Raw genomic sequence first — 16,484 nt, 5'->3', positions numbered from 1 at the left:
TTCGTTTAATAATAACTAATAACTCATTATTCTCTGAGACATCCTGTATTTCTTACAATCACATTATCTCAGATTATTAAAAAAGAGTAAATAGTAATTCAGTGAATAGTAGGTTGCTTCTTTAATTTGTATTATTATGCTGCCATCTAGTGGCCACAGAAACTACCTCTCGCCATGAATGTTGGCGTAAAAACAGAAAAGCATGTAGTTTCATACATACATCATTGTCTTCATCTTGAGCGTCACCTTCGTCGTCCTCATCTTCGTCACTATGTGCTGTGCTGCCTCTGTAACCTGGAGGAAGAGGAGGCCCCACGAGCTCCTCATCCTCTTCATCAGGCTTGAACTGGGGAGGCAGTGGAGGTCCAACTTCAGCTTCACTGTCACTACTGCTGTCACTCTGTTTTCTAAAATGATAGTTTAAAAAAAACACATACAATTACAACGTTCAATTTATAATAAGTTGTTTATTGAAGAATTCAACCTTGGATATGCAACTTTGCTCTTTAGTGAATTCTTGGCCGAGTGGGAACTTTCCCCTTCATCTTTCGTGAGACTGTCCTCCTCCCTCTCATCTATAACAAGTCAAATTAGTTTTCATGGAAGACAGCAGCAGTAACACCATAAAGCCATAATGTATGTTATCTTTTACCTAAAGCGCGCTGGCTCCTCTCAATGGCTGTACGTCGAGTTTGTTCAAAGATGGCATCAAGATCAAACGTTCGGGCCTTTTTGCCTGGGACACAGAAGATGAAGTGTTTTGTGCTGAGGATCTAACCCTAACATGAACTTAAAACCGCTGAAATAAACACAGGTACATACCAAACCCCGAGAATCCCATTATAGATGCAATGTCCCCATCACCACTTTGTCCTGTGCAAAAAGAAAAGTGACTGAAGTAACTTTAAAATCAACGACATCAGAGCTCAGTAAATGGAGTGATAAAAGCAACACTCATCTGAAAAATGACAGTAACAATCGGCGACACAGTGATATAATATAAATAAGACATAAATGCCTGAATACAACAAGAGATTTGGGGCCATCTTTTTAACGTCATCTAATAGTTGACCGAGTAGTCTTCCTCTTCAAATTTAAACTCATTGACGATTAAAGGGCGTCAAGACAAATAAGATAATCAGAAATGCTACCTTCATTAGCGTCCATGTTTTCGAATCTCGAAGGCAACCTTTGACCCCGGAAACTGTTCAAACTTCTGTTGTTGTTGGTGGCCGTGGTCTGTTGGCCTGAGTGCGCCCCCTTGTGTTCATAATTGGGTGGCGTTTGTTCCATCAGTCGTTCACGTGAATGTTTTTTTTTTTTTTTTTAATAATGAAAGGCACATTTATTTATGAAATTAAGACAATTCGTCCCATAACAATTGCAAAAGCCTTAACATTTTACAAAAATAATCAAAATTTACATTTCCATAAGACATAACTGATGCTTGCAACTTTAAGATTTATTTTAAACTATTTAAGTTTCCTCTGCCACAATCCTCTCGATGGCAGCCCAGTCAATTTGACTGATGTTGCTGCTGCCAGTTTCTGAAAGATCATCCAGCCAGTCCCACTGCGTTTCACCAGTTGCAACATTGTCCTGCTCCTCTCCACTATTGTCCAGTCCAGTTACATCCTAACAAAATCCAAGACACATAAAACAACACAAGTAAATCATTGTCAATACATCCTAAAATCATAACAGTAAATCATAAATATATTTACTAAAATATATAAATAAAAATCTTACCCGGTGAGACACAGCTCTTTCTGTGCACGTTTTCGATATCCTGTGAATGGTTTTAGTTTTATTTGGATTGTGTTTTTCAACAGCTGTTGCATTCGACTTCAGAGATCTAGTCAACATTCCACGACGGGTCACCTGGGAGAGGCGGTCCCTGGGCAAAGATGTCACTAATACAAATATATATGTGTTTTTTAATGGATAGCACACATGAATAAATATTGCTGCTGTAGTATAGGGTTTATACCTGGTCTATCTATACCCAGTCTCTTGTGATAGTCATCTGAAGGAAAGTCTTTTACCCCGGCTGAGCGAGGGCGACGGTTTTCAGATGGACACTCATTCCTCTCTGATGACTTATAGACCCTTGAGTGGGAAAAATAGAAAATGAACACATTAACAAAATGTGCTATATGGTGTGTTATTATCGTAGCATTATCATTATGTTACAGTTGTACAAATTCCCATTACCTGTATGTGGTACCATAGGGTAGAGGAAACAAGGGGCGAGCAGTGTCTGTCCCTGAAGTGTCTGAAAAGCCTTGTATTACTGGGAGACTGGAAGAATGATCAGTGGCCAAGTTTAAAGCCTCAAATGCCCTCTGTTTGAAATGGTCCAATACACTACATAGCAAAATGTGATTAGTCATTCACATTAATTCACATTTTATGAAACTTGATTGTGGACACTGTGCAGGACATACCGAATGGGTTCCCTTTTAGATTTCAAGCTTGCATCTTTAGTCACACATTTCTATAAGAACAAATGCTTTGTGAAATTCAGTAAAAAACATATACAATATATTCTGTAAGTAATTAAAACTTCTCTTACAACAGTTCTAGCAGAGGAAAAAGGTCTATGTTCCATCCCCCTCAAGTTTTGCCGATGTTTTTGATAGACCGCAATTCTCTCCTGCTGCTTTTTTTTCATCCACATCCTTAGCTCAATTTTATCGTCCTGAAGCGGGGAACATATTTTCGACATGTTTCCTTTTTGCTCCTGATCCAGCCTATTATTAAAAGACTTTTATTAACAGAAAAATACTGAAGCAGCTGAAAATGATCACACAAACACACTTACCTGCTCTTGTGTCTTGTACTTGAGTTCTCCCAGTCGAAGTCATTCAATGGCAGAAACCCATCACTAACCAACTGGTCTAAGATTTCAGCTGTATCAGATAGCCCAGTCTCCTCTAGTGTTTCATCTGCCACACTAACCAGATAAAATAGATTACAGGCGTTACAACGTGATGGTTGGAGTTAAAAGCTGTACAACAATGAAGCACTCTTACATATTAGATAGATCAGCAAAGTCATGCTTTATCCCTGTGAAAACAACATGCATGAGCGACACAGTGAACTTTTATAAAGTATTTTTAGAGAACCATCTTTACTTGGTGGACTGTGGATGACAGAAGAGCCAGCCGTTTGAGGGTGAAATGAATCACAGGCGCTCTGTTCTGTAGAAGAAACATGCTGTGGTGCCCGCACTGCAAGATAAGAGTGAGATAAACGTGCCTTTATTATTACTAATATTACGAAATGATGCAAACAAATCATCCCATATTATAAAGTTAACAGTTACTTTCAAGAGGGGCGGATAGTCGCACAGTTTTCTTTACTCCTGTGCTTGCCTTCTTCTCAGGGGTTGAGACTGGGGTGAGCTTTTTAACAGTTTTCACCAACTGAAAGAGGCAAAAGACAAATGTACATCCAATTAGCCAATGTTGCTCAAAAGCAGTGTCTGTAAACACAATCAAATTTAAACACAAAATTCAGTCACCATTCTAGTCTTAGAAAGGTCCGTCTCTAAAGAGTCGGCAATGCGCTGCAGAGAAGTCAACTGTGAGTCTACTTGGGAAATCTGAGAGGAGAACCAGACTGTGGGCTGTTGGGTCAAGTCACTGAGAGTCGTGTGGGGCAGGGTCTTTACAGCTCTGATGATTTCTGCTTCAGATTCAAAACTTTCTGCAGCAGAACCTTCTCTATCATCCTCCAAAACAACAGGGCTGTGTAAAACCGATTCCTCATTGTGGTTTGCTATGAGGAAAGAAAGGTAATTAGTGCATAGTTAAAAATGTTTTCCAATGTTTTGATTCTGTCTGAGACCTGGCACAGAGGTTTGGCTATGAAACATTTCATTTGTTTGTTCACGGGAGAATTGAGAAACAGCACCATTTCTAAGTGTGGCCATGACATGAAGCTCAGCGGTGGTGGATTCAGCACAGACAGAGGAATGATTGCTGTGACTCAGAGGCAAATCTTGGTGCAGGAGCTTGTCTTCAAGATCCACAACATGGACAAACTGACGGCCATCTAGGCTCTAGAATGTATAAATAACATAATTGTAACATTATTATCAAAAATATATTTAAATAAATAACATGTGCCGTAGTACTGGTCATCTTACAAAATGTCTTTCTTCAACTGGCTCTTGCTGATCTTGAACATTCAATTTGCTGTGAGTCTGTTCCTCCCTTAAAACTGCTGTTTAAAGAAAAACAAAGTAACAAAACATCATAAAACAAAGAGACTTGAGCCTAAACCAATATACACTTACTTTTTGTTCCGATGTCAGTAGAAACAGCTTTATCAACATGAAGAGAACGGTCTGGAAAACAACAAATAAGTACAAAGACCGACAGTAATACATACAGTTCAGTTATTCATCTGGATGTTCCTATTTACCTGGCTCTGTATTGGTAAATGCATCATGACATTCTGGAGGTCTCCTACATGTAGATGCAAATGCGTGCAGCTCCGCTGCAGTGGCAAAGGCCTTCTCCAATAAATCTTCCCCTCTGAGCAGAGGCCCTGGGGTCAACATCACAGTGTTATATTATCATAGTCAGATGTTATGTATTCTTTCTAAATAGACTATGCAACAACCTGATGGCACGACAGAGACGGGTTCAGAGGTAGCCTCCTCAAAAATGTTATCATCAGTTGGAAGATCATATGATGTCTACATAGTAAAAAGACATATGAGAGATTTGTTGGCAAATTTGGATTATTACATTAATAAAAAAAACATCAGTAAAATTGTGATTGCAAACCGCTTGAGGAATTACAGAGTCATTTGGGCAAAATGTAATCTCTTTTTCAGCTGATTTTTCTAGTTTCTCTCTTCTCATCTGCCTATAAAAATAAAAAATGTGAGAAAAAACTGAAAAAGCACAACAATAATTTATAGGTTTCTAAAAAACTGTTGCCTCTTATTGGAGTTGTGAAAAACAGTGGATTCGTTTGAGTCTGTGGATTTCACTGCTCTAACCAGCTGCACTTGAGCATTATCACCAGCGCACTCCAATGCGCTCCATTTCTCAGGCATCCGTGGTGTTATTGGTGACAAAGAGGCTTGTAGTGGCAGCATCTTTCAGAGACAAAGATCAGAAGGTAAAAATGAATGGATTATGAGAGCATTTAAAAAATGTTTTTAAAACAAAACAAAATTTACCACTTTAGGCTGAGGTTCTATTTGAAGAAGCTTTATTCTTGGCGTTACTCCCATTGGTACAGCATGTGAAGTGTGGGGCCTTGAGAGTGTGTTTGTGGGTAGTTTGGGGAGCGTTATGTTGTTGTTTGAAACAGGCTGGACATGCAAAAGCCTAAGTCCTTGTGGGGTTGAAGCTGCCAAAACAGGTAAAGTCTGAGGAAGTAGTGAAACCTCTTGTCCTTTGACTCTTGTTTGATTTGAATAAGAATTCACAGCAATAGGCTGATGTTGAGCCTCAATTGTAAAATGAATCTGACTTCTTGCATACCCTTTTTGCTCATTGTATTTGATCATGGATGAACTAGATGCATGATGTGGGTAATTTTGAGGTGACTGAGATCCTTGCCTTGAGACATGAGCTGGCAAATGAGGCGGGTGGAGCTGAAGCAACTTCAGCCCTGAAAGAAGAGGAGCAGGGTCATTTTGGATGCCGCTGTTAGATGGCGGTAATGCAGAGATATGTTCGATTTCAGCCGTGGTCAAAAGACCCTCAGAGCATGGGATTAGATTGTTTCTTGAATTTCTTACAGGTGACCCTGCTTGAACTGAAAGTGGAGCCATTTCCTGACCACCAGATAGAATCCCTGTAGAGTTTGGGTGAAGATGCATGTACTCAGGGTTTGAGGGAGGGTTTGGCTGAGTATGAGTCACTACAGGAGGAGGAACAGGTTGAGCATTTGGTGGAGGCATGGCATTATGCACATGTGTATGCAAGTTTGAGTTAGAATGGGCCACAGAAACATTCTGCTGGGCAAGTTGCAAATTGGTAAATGATGCTCCCAGGACTTCCATCAGGCTCATGTAGTTAATATTCTGCAATTATAAAAAAAATGAAAATACAAATGAAGTCACTCTAACCTTGAATAAAAGACAGCGACACAATCTCATTCTGTCATTCTGTTCTTACCTGAACCAGTCTGAACAAGTCGTCCCCCAGACGCTGTCTCATTTGTGGGGTCTGAACCTCAGATGCTTGATCAGGGACACGAGACACTGAAGGTGGGGCAGCTGTCTGGGGCTGAGTGTAAAGCAGATCTGGATCTTGGCTGGACGACTGGACCTTTGAACTATCATCATGAACCACACTCTCTTCTTTGTCTGTTGTGTGTATTTGAGGCTCTGCATCGGGGGAGGTTTTTAGCAGACTGAAAAAAATGATGCGCGAAAAAGACACAAGTTGGCAATATATTATGTTTCAAGTGCACTTTTTTATTTTACTCACAAAGAGGCCAAACTTGACTGATTTTTAGAATTTTCTAAGTCTGCAAGCTTCAAACTCTGCAAAAAGATAAATATAATACATCATCTTGTATTATAGAGAGCAATATTTTCTTGGATATTCAAGAAAACTCACTGTTCCTGGAGTGAAGACTTCACTTGAAACGGAGGAACATCTGTCTGTTATAGAGACATATATAACTAGAAGCTTTGCATATACATGGCAATATTCTGTACAGTGGCCATGCTTTGTGTGATGTCACAAAGCACAACATTATAGAACGTTAATATTGTGACACCATAGACAATTAAGGACTTTTAAGGACTACGACGAAGTCTGAGGAATAAAGTCTGGCGGTAATGCAACACTCGGATGCCAAACACCATAAAACAACAACAACAACAACAACATTGTGACACTATATCTCTTCCTCTCTCTCTTCATCTCTCTCTTCCTCTGACTCTTTTTACGGTAGAGCGTAACACACATACTTTGAAGACGTACAACACAGTAGGTGGCGGTAAATGCAACTTTTCAGTTGGCTGCCAGCCGCCATTAAAAGTAACACAACAACAACAACAACAACAGCAACAACAGCAACAACAGCAACAACAGCAACAACAACAACAAAGAATAAAGTAGATGCTGTAAATGCATCTTTGCAGTTGGCCGCCAACCGCCATTAAAAGTAACTAACAAACAACAACATGAATGAAATGTGTAAAGGTTTTGCAAAAACAAAGATAGTCATATAAAATAAATCTTATACAGAGAATGTGACTCAAACAACATTATGTGGTTGTTGGTGAAGCTAAATTTGGAAAGTGTTAGTGAGCACATTGTGATTTGATTCGACTCGACTTGGTGAATGCGGTGATTTCTTTCTCCATGCTTCAGAGTATAGTTTTCTATATTTTTCTATATTCTTTATTTTTTGCATGCCTGTATTTTCTTCATCTCATTGAGTAACCAAGGTTTGTACCTGGATTTGTTAAGCTTTTGTAATGTTTTGTGTGGGGGGGTCCAAAGAAGCATTCCAAAAGCACAAATGTATGAAGCATTATAATAACATGATATAGGAGTGTAACATCAAGAGTTATTTTGCATTATAGCTTATGCTAAAACTTAAGAGCAAAGGCCTATGTGGTTCTTTGTTTTATTCATATTTCTTGCTTTTACTTTTACAATCTATCTAACAAAGAAAGTTCAGTGCATAGAGGCAAGTCTTGAATTATATCATGCAGTTGGGTAGGCCAGCTTGGGCCTGCCATAAGGGATGAGTTATAGAGGTTAAGCAACAGACTCAAAAGACTGTTTGATGTACTTCCTCGGAAGGGCAGTGGAAGATGTAGTGGGGTGAGTCAATGGTCACAACAGAAACTGTAGCAGAGAAGTCGGGGCATTGAGTTCATATCTGGGGCCGGAGCTGAGTTGGTGAGGTCATTCAACAGGGGAAGTGCTAGTGCCAAACAGGCCAACAAGACTAATAGCTGAGAGACCAGCTTGACTAACAAAATGAAGTCATTGTGTCAAGAACACAGTATCTGGTACAAAATAAGTGGTCATACTTATAAAAGCATCATTATAAATCTAATATTTGGAAAGGTTAGAAGAAAGAGAATGTCAAATGGGGCTAATAAAGAAGAGAGCTATGGGTACTGTATTACGCAGTCACTCAATTATTGTGATGCATATCATTTATCTTAGATTGCTACAACATACCTTCCTCTTGCAATGCGACATCTACAGTCTCATGAGACTGTGAGGACGATGCTCTTTTAGGAGCGTCTGGCTGAAGTGACTCTTGGCCATGTGCGATATAAAACTTCTCCTTCACTGATTCACCTGCACAAAAACCACTAGACAGAAACAAATGTTGATCAAAAAACAAAATTACACTCAACAGTGTACAAATACTGGGCAAACTAAAACTTACACAGATGATGCATTTATATTTGAATCAAGAACTGTGGTTGGAGTAATGGTTGACACAGAATAGCCCTTGTCCACCTTTCGATTTGTAGGAGGCACCTGCGCAGGGGCCACAATCCATTGTGTGTTTGGTACTTGCACGTGGGTTCTGTAGAGGTCCGTTCCAAGCAGAGCAGTGTATCTGCGCTCCATCAAGCAGAGTGAGGTAAGGACTGCGGGCGCAGAAACTTTAACGCGAATGACTACACCTTCATCAGTTGCTCCTCCCCCCACACGTCCCTTATTTCTCTTCTTACCATGCGGCCCCAGGAGCAGTCTCCTGTCCGCCCAGCGCATCATCCACTCCAGCAGCCTACCTAGCTCTGGAAACTGAGCTTCTAATTCAGTGTTAAGGCCCTGCATCAAATCCACGGCAGGAGCCACAGAGCAAAACCTCAAGTTTCCAGATGGTTGCTGTGTTTGAAGAGCGTTTCTAACAGGACTGGACATAACACTCCTTTGTGAAAACCTGCGCAGTTGGTTTTGATGACTAAACAAACCTTTATGTAAGCCTTTTGTACGCTGCGGAAAACAGGTAGAAGAGGTTTGATTTTGGAAGAGGGAAGACTGACTTGATACAGCTGAGGTCATAGCTGGATCTTGAATCACTGGCCTAAAACAAGAGCCGGCTCTAAAAAAGCAAGGCTCAGAACTTTTTCTTGCTTGGTGATGGCCATCTCTTTGACGCCGATGCAGAGTTGTTAAAACATCAAAAGTGAGAGAATGCAGCTCCCTTTCTCTCAGTTTGAAGGAGAAATCCTTCAGCAAGGGAATCTCATTAGTGTCAGCAGTGTCCTTTTCTAAAAGATAGCTTAGAAAGAGCTCTAGGAAGTTCAGATACTCTTCGTCTTCAAGCTCAAACTCCCATGATCCCACAGAGGGGAGGGAAGGCTGTTTTATTGTTGAATGTTGTTTTTCTTTGGCATCACCTGATGGACCCTCATCTGTAATGACACCGTTAACCTCCTGGGCAGTCTTCATTTCTTCTCCCCTGTCTTGTATTTTAGACTTTTTGGTCCTAAAGTATAAAAGAAGAAAAAGCAAAACCAAAATATGTTAAAAATATATGAAATCAATTAATGTGAGAGAGGAACACAATGTAGTTACAAAGTTATACATTTGCTTTGGAAGCTCAAAAAGAACAGTGGGGCAGAAAGCAAATAGCTTTTTACCTAGACCTTGCTGGAGTGGTTCGTAGGTTGGGGCAGACTGGAGCCTCGGACGTGTCGGTGTCACTGTGCAGCGGTAGCAGCCCACAGTCAGTTAAGGTGCTGGTGCTCAGACTTGTTCCCAGTGACCGCTGCCTAAACATATCCATCCCATGTTTGTTTCGACCGTCCTCTTCCTCCAAAACTTTTTCCCACAAATGTAACTCGAGAGGGGCCAAGTGCCGGCGCAAACGACCAAAGTGTTTCTTCCTGAGCCTGAGTTTGTCTTGAATGAGAACCATCATGATTTCCCCTGTTTCCTTTCCAGCACCTACAAATCAGATTTATTTTTTGGTGAAAAATCTGAACCAGCATATAATTCATACAGCATGTAAATTGATTACCAATGACGTTACACTGCCTTAAAGTCTTCATTATAGTGTTGTACTTTTCTCTCAAAGGCACTCGAATGGATTCTACTTCCTCTGGGAAAGACACCACCAAAGTGTCCGCCACCTTTAAGAACAAAGAGTGAGAAACAAAAGAAACCCACTTAAATAATTGCATTATCTTGCAAACGAGACACTCTACCAATGAAACAGGAGGCAGTTCAGACAACAGACTGAGTATGGTATCCTGAACAATTTCTTCACAGTTTAGAAACCGGGAAAATGGTAGAAACCGTTGAGCCCACTGAAGAGCATCAACACGAGATTTCATTTCAGAATTCTCTTGAGTCTACAAGGAAAAACAGTCCATTAAGCATTCACAGACAACACTTGTTTTCTGTGCATAGTTTGAATTTAAAACCTGGCCATCTCCTGCTTGCTGTCGTTCTGCCTGATACTTTCGGCAAGATGAGGAGAGCTGATCCCTGACGTGAAGCATCCAGCAAAGACCACACAACTCCCTGAAACATCCTGAGAACAGAGCACAACGCCTAAACGCACATTCTTATGAAAAACAACCAAGATCTTACAACAGTGGTATAAAATCACACACAACATAAACCATAAATTGTTATATCAGCACAAATACAAAAGGAGAGCGTACTTATTGTCTGAATTGTGCCAGGGTCGATGTTCTTTTTCGGCCCGTATCTAAAATGTCCACTCCTGTTGATGAACTTCAAAAGACCATCAGGAAAGGACTTTTCTTCTTGACAAGCACCGTGGTAGGAATATTTCTTCTTCATCTGAAAATAATTTGTGATATGATCATTTGCAACTTTAGAAATGCAAACATAATGAGCGTGGAAATGTTTATCAAAAGAGCCTGTGAAATGCCTTGTGCAAGATGTGTCTGGCACGTCGCAGCTGGCTGAGGTACCACTGAGCAGCAGGGTGACAGCAATTTGCAGATCTCAAAAGTAAGAGCAATTTTTGGACATTTTCGGATATCTTCTGGCGATAAACAAGTTCCGTGTGATACGCTATTGAGCCCGCTGGGTCCTGAAAACAAAATCAACCATAATAAAAATGACAACAAAATATTTTAATTCCAAAATATGCACTATACACTACTGTAATACTTCACCCTTTTGTACCTGAGAGTTTGGGGAAGGCTGGGGACAATAGAGAGGTGGAGAGGGAAGATAGAATGCTGTGGGCACGATGGCTGTCAAACATGAACACAAGTCCTTGGCTTTGTCCAGAAGAGAGGATAAAGGAGAGGACACAGCGTCCACTCCTGCCATGACTGAGGCCTTCAAAATGTCCTGCATGGAAACGTGCAACAGTCCCCAGTCTTCACCAACAGGGTCTGATTAGAAACAGAAATATTCACTTTTAATTATGGGAAACATGACGGCAAAATCTAATACCAATAAGAGCAGGTCTTCAGCATCAAACCTGAAAAGCTTTGGTTTGTATAGGGTTCCTTTGAGTCTCCATTGTCTCCCAAAAGACAGTTGATCTCTGCCTGAAGAATACTCGCTGGTTCTAAATCTTTAGGAAGAACGAGCTCTCTTCTGTTGAAACTGTCATAAACATACAGATGCATGCAAATTACTTAAAATAACCAAAATACAGAAATGAGAACAAAATGTGCTTTTTACACTGACACAGTGAAATTAAAGTGCTGCTTGCAGTAAGATGAATATGCCTGGCTCAGAGACATTGCTGCTTTCCAGTCCCCCAAATGGTAAGCCAACCACACAGACTCAGGAAGTAGACCCCCCAGCAACAGCAGGTCCTGAGCATACTCCACTGTCCAGATTTCTGAGAGCTGTTGTTGTCTGACTGCCTTTGATACTTCTTCCTGGCACAAAGGCACCAAACGCCCAACACTGGAAGCTGAAAAGTGTTTGAATGTTAAATAAATGAAACGTTTAGAAATATATATATCTTTTCACACCATGAGGTATATGGATCGGTGGAAGGACATCCACATTGTGGGGTGGAAGTATGTAAAGGGCCTGGTTGCTAAAATAGGAAGCCATAAATCGCCCCAGAGTTTGAACCACTGCATAAGCTGCGTCTGTACTGACATCCTTTGAAAGCCACGAGCACTGAAGGTATTCTGTAATGAAAATTCAAAGTTCAAAGACTTTTCAAACCGTTTCATCTTGTCCTTTTGGTAAAGGTGACAAAAGATCCAACCTTCTTCAGTGACAATGTCCTCTCTTCCGTCATTTTTCTGGTGCCTATTTGTTCGCAGTATTAGACAGGCCATGTGGTCTCCCAACTCCTGGGCTTGCTGAAGACGGTACTGAGAGAGTAGACTATACAGAAGCGCCAAACAAAGACGTTTTTCCTGAAACACAGTGGATTTGCCACCTAAAAAGGAGAAAATAATATCTTAATAATGTACAGTTTAAGCTCATGTAGCTCTATGAAGTTGCCTACTTTTTTTGCAAGTCTCCAAAAGTTGTGAGTACCAAACTTCTGAACTTTCTGTATAAAAGCCAGAAAGAAATAGATGCTCCCCTGTAACAAAAAATGAATAATCAACAGAGAGAAATGGTGTTAAAACATATTTAAATAGTAATCCCACACTTAATCTCAACACACCAGTATAACTTAGCAGTCTGCTGTCCTCCTCCAGCCGTTCCCCAGAAGCTTGTAACGCTGTCTGAATCTTACACATAATGACCACCAACTGTTGCTTTTCCCTTTCCCAGTTGTCACAACTTCTCAAATGTTCTAGTACCTTCATGTACTTTTGGGCGATTGTGTAAAGCCACCTCCAAATACCATGTAACCTACTCAAAAGAAGAAAAAAAATGGCAATTAAATATAGTATAAAATGTTAAAACCAGTATCAAAACAGTGACCGTCCTTGCCTTCTGGATGGCTGTACAAGACCAGGCAATGTAGAGTGTTTCAAGTTTGTCTCCTCTTTGGTTTCAGCTTGCAGCAGGGGCACACTGTGTATATCCAAGGACCAGAGCTGAAGGGGCTGAGATGATTCCTTCCCAACAGAAGACCAGACACTTCTTTGCTGTAGTGTGTATGTTTGATCCAGAGACCGGGAAAACATTTGAAGTATTTGGAGTGCTGTAGTTAGATTGTGGGATGATATTTCACAGTTACGACTCAGGTATGAGTCCGTGTAGGGGGTCAGCACGAGTTGAACCAGACTTTTACAAAGTTCTACCATTATCCCAACAAATTGTGGTCTTTCTGAGTTTGCTCTTTCCCAGGGAGTAAAATGGAGAAGCTTCTTTAGAAAATCCAACATGTAAATGGCTTCATTTTCTGAATGTACCATAGAGTTGGACATTAACTGTAGCAAAGCTGCAAAGCGAACAGTGCACTTTGTGGCATGTTTCAGTAGAAAAGATTTGGATTCAATGAAGCTTCCCAGAGACACGCAAAAAGCCCAGGCAGTTAACAGCTTGCTTTCCATCTTTTCCAAGTCATAATGAGCCATTTTCTTTCCCACAGTGGATCGTTGTTCAGAATCTGAGTCAAGAAATTGTTCATAATGTGTATTCATGGCATGAAGAGTATCGAACATTGAGGCAAACTCCAATCGACCGCCCTCCTTCACGTGGGAACCAACTGGAACACCATCCACATCAGAATCATCTTCAAAGAATGTCTGGGAAAATGGCATGTCATAAAAAATACATTTTTACTTAGAAAAATTGTATATTCTACTTTTTACTAACCTGCACTGTGTCCAAAATCTCCCGGGGCGTTCCCATTGTCCCTTGATCTTGCAAAAAGATGGGCAACGTGGATCCTTCTGTGGTCTTAGGCCTGTTGGTTGGACCTAACTCCAGAAGGCTCTTTTCCATATTCAGAGATGACACTGAATCCAACCACAACTTGACATGGTTCTGCAATAATAAAATAAAATTAATCATAGAAGGTATTGCATGTAGGCAATTTGAAGCTAAGAATTAAGACAGGTTGACATTTACAAGACTTGAATACATGTTTAACATAAAGCTTATAACACCTGTGATTTTTCCAAGAACTGACTGGCCTCCTTAAGATCCGCAGTAGTGTCCTTAAGTAGAGTTATCAACAGCAGAGCAGGTGAAATCTTGTCAAGCACTCTGACAACTGTTGCCATATAGCCATCAGATACAATAAAGTAATGAAGCTGTGGGTGCCAGGTCACTGAATACCGTTGCCTCATGACATCTCGCACAGACAAGCTTGAGCTGGACAGAGATGCCTCTCCTTTTTCTGCAGTGGAAGGAGGCCTGCGAGAAAAGGCATGGAAAATTATATAAACATATTCAAAACATAATCTTTCATTGATGCATAATACATGAAAACACGTAAATCTTGGATCTGTAAAAGTAAATGACAAACTAGACCTGTAGGTGACTAGTGGGTGCAATGGAAGGAACTGTGCTGGTCCAAAATCAACATTGCAACCACAAGTTGATAAAGTCAAAAGTCCTCCAAGGCGAGCCAACATCAAAAGGGAACCTCTTTTCAAAACACAAGCGAGAAAAAGACCACCAGCAGACCAGCTCACACATCCCACCCAGTACGACCTGAGCAAACATACATGTTATAGATGAACATCGGGTACAGTCTTTCACAACAATGGTAAATGGTATACGACTACATTTATTATTGTATACCTTATATATTTTGATGGAATAGCCATCTTTTTACTTCCACAACCGCCAAGGCTCCTTGACACGGACACAAAATTAACAGTGCTGACAAATAGGACTTGTGTCGCCTGAAAAAAAAAAAACACAATCAATGTCCAGCACGAATAAATAAAATAAGCCTTTCACATGAACAAAAAATTCACCTGTGGCTGTCTCTGGTTTAAAACAATAGCTAGGATTTGGCCATCAGGCGAAAGAGCTGTCACTAAGGCACCTCTGGACTTCACAGGTTGGCAGGCAGGTTTAAGACCCGGCATCAGGAGAGTCTTGGTAGCCCATTTTACATTGTAACTGATAGGACTGAAGAAACAAGCCATTTTAAAAGAAACTATATTGATAAAACATATAATATACATGTATGTATTTACCCCATTTTCTCTTGATTCTCCCCCCAATTAATTTTGAGACAGGATATGATGAGCTTGTTTTCAGATGTAAATACAAATGTGGATAAGCACACATCACCCAAAGCCTGTAAGTAAAGATGTAACAGAGGAAGAATGCTTTCAAGAAGACATTGTTATGAATGCAATGTTTGTACAAACCTCTGTTTTAACAAATAGTGAGTGCACACACGCTTCTTTATCTTGTGAAGTTGGCAGTATGGTGTCATTAGAGGGCTGTATTTGTGTCCAGTTTCCTTTTACTGTGCAATCCCGAACCCCCGTTAAATCTCTGACATCCGCACATTGCCAGAGGAACACTTGCCCTGTTACAGCTGAGAGCAGCACACGCCTGCCATCCGACACCTGGAGGGACAGTCTTGAGGGACTTCCTATGACAAACAAATAAATCATTACCATCATATGCTAAATGCAATAAACTAACATCTGATGGATTCATGGATGTTGAATTCAGATTAAGGCAACAAAGCAAACCTTGGACACAAGATATGAAATCAGCAACTTCAGGCACAGTTTCTGTTGTTTTTAGAAGGTCTTTATCTCTATTCCACAGAAATATCTTCCCAGTTTTTAGGAGTCCACAAAGCCACATACCTGAAACGGAAACAGCAATGCATATGATCGAGTTAGGAGATTGAGAATGCACATTGTACATCTACACAAAGCATTACTTGATGAGCCCATTGTCACTACATTGTTGAGCAGTGGCTGAAGTTTAGGAGTTCTTTTCTTGGTGCGTCCAGAAACCATGTTAATCTCACTTAAACGTTTGTCATCCAATAAGAAAACAGCCTCCTTCTCCTAAAACAAAACACATGTCTGATTTGTACAGTGCTTGCAAAACCTTAGTGTTTAACATGCTGATGTTTTACCTGTCCGAGCCAACAAAACCTTGGCCATGGTTTCTTGCGTTTGATGCTTGAAGACAAAACAACCTCCAGCTTTAGCTCCATTTTTCCACAACAGCATGCGCTTTTACTGAAGTAGTTTCCCCAAATCCATTTGTTGTGCTTCGTGGATGAAGAAGAAATGCGTATGGTTTAGATTTATTTATCTAACTTTAATAAGACTATTAACCTATGCATAACCAACCGGAAAGGACATAATAGAACATAACAAACTTGTCTTGAAGCTAATCATATCATGTACGTTTTAAATTATTTAAAATACTGGCGTTACCCATATGAGTTTAGCATGAGCTAGCTAGCCAGTCTTGTAAAAAAGAAATAAGTCCAGAGTTTGAGAAAATGCGGATGGGTCTGGTTATCCACAGGTGACGTCGGAACCAAATCTGTGGAAATGTCGTAGAATAAATGTTTTACGTCTTTTATCGTGGCTATTTTATAAAATATTTCAAAAATCCCTCCGCGTTAGTAGCTCATTTTCCCACAATCCTTCGCGAGGAAGCCTCCCTTCGTTG

The 16,484-nt window shown here is 40.4% G+C and overlaps 2 protein-coding genes across 2 annotated transcripts in view; both read right to left on the bottom strand.

Moving 5' to 3' along the window:
- Nucleotides 1–1,205, bottom strand: part of LOC140368446 (WD repeat-containing protein 70) — a 29,201-nt gene extending 27,996 nt beyond the window's left edge. Inside the window, exons 1-5 of the mRNA XM_072455486.1 lie at nucleotides 1,152–1,205; nucleotides 823–873; nucleotides 653–736; nucleotides 485–575; nucleotides 221–407 (exon numbers count right to left, since the gene is read on the bottom strand). Coding sequence (XP_072311587.1) covers nucleotides 221–407; nucleotides 485–575; nucleotides 653–736; nucleotides 823–873; nucleotides 1,152–1,167 — 429 coding nt within the window. The 5' untranslated portion in view covers nucleotides 1,168–1,205. The remainder of the gene's footprint in view (nucleotides 1–220; nucleotides 408–484; nucleotides 576–652; nucleotides 737–822; nucleotides 874–1,151) is intronic.
- Nucleotides 1,206–1,416: 211 nt separating this feature from the next.
- cplane1 (ciliogenesis and planar polarity effector 1) lies at nucleotides 1,417–16,035 on the bottom strand. Its single transcript, XM_072453526.1, has 48 exons — nucleotides 15,937–16,035; nucleotides 15,724–15,865; nucleotides 15,539–15,658; nucleotides 15,206–15,435; nucleotides 15,029–15,132; nucleotides 14,804–14,960; nucleotides 14,625–14,728; nucleotides 14,352–14,534; nucleotides 13,985–14,234; nucleotides 13,692–13,862; nucleotides 12,861–13,621; nucleotides 12,589–12,779; nucleotides 12,424–12,504; nucleotides 12,178–12,354; nucleotides 11,933–12,097; nucleotides 11,640–11,871; nucleotides 11,428–11,555; nucleotides 11,124–11,338; nucleotides 10,864–11,028; nucleotides 10,631–10,772; nucleotides 10,388–10,497; nucleotides 10,169–10,315; nucleotides 9,982–10,093; nucleotides 9,602–9,908; nucleotides 8,395–9,447; nucleotides 8,181–8,317; nucleotides 6,594–6,718; nucleotides 6,462–6,517; nucleotides 6,147–6,384; nucleotides 5,201–6,052; nucleotides 4,956–5,116; nucleotides 4,800–4,881; nucleotides 4,633–4,708; nucleotides 4,432–4,557; nucleotides 4,304–4,354; nucleotides 4,154–4,227; nucleotides 3,853–4,066; nucleotides 3,527–3,783; nucleotides 3,329–3,428; nucleotides 3,138–3,233; nucleotides 3,036–3,069; nucleotides 2,825–2,956; nucleotides 2,576–2,753; nucleotides 2,448–2,497; nucleotides 2,215–2,367; nucleotides 1,991–2,109; nucleotides 1,750–1,913; nucleotides 1,417–1,635 (listed from the first exon to the last, which is right to left on the bottom strand). The coding sequence occupies exons 1-48, from the start codon at nucleotides 16,015–16,017 to the stop codon at nucleotides 1,477–1,479; spliced, it is 9,162 nt and encodes a 3,053-aa protein (XP_072309627.1). The 5' UTR covers nucleotides 16,018–16,035; the 3' UTR covers nucleotides 1,417–1,476.
- Between the last annotated feature and the right edge of the window lie 449 nt (nucleotides 16,036–16,484).

Source organism: Eucyclogobius newberryi, unplaced genomic scaffold, assembly GCF_026437365.1.
Source record: "Eucyclogobius newberryi isolate DKJ021-1_F unplaced genomic scaffold, fEucNew1.0.hap1 SCAF_2, whole genome shotgun sequence".
NCBI lineage: Eukaryota > Metazoa > Chordata > Actinopteri > Gobiiformes > Gobiidae > Eucyclogobius > Eucyclogobius newberryi.
Note: the sequence above shows the minus strand (reverse complement) of the source record. Positions and strands in the feature narration are given on the sequence as shown.

Bases quoted from the DNA above. Each gene is read 5' to 3' on its own strand.
- cplane1 (XM_072453526.1), bottom strand. From the start codon at position 16,017: ATGGAGCTAAAGCTGGAGGTTGTTTTGTCTTCAAGCATCAAACGCAAG. The intron at 13,622-13,691 runs GTTAGTAAAAAG...CCATTTTCCCAG, and splicing joins AGATTTTGGACACAGTGCAG to ACATTCTTTGAAGATGATTC. The intron at 2,498-2,575 runs GTAAGAGAAGTT...TTGTTCTTATAG, and splicing joins TTTCCTCTGCTAGAACTGTT to AAATGTGTGACTAAAGATGC.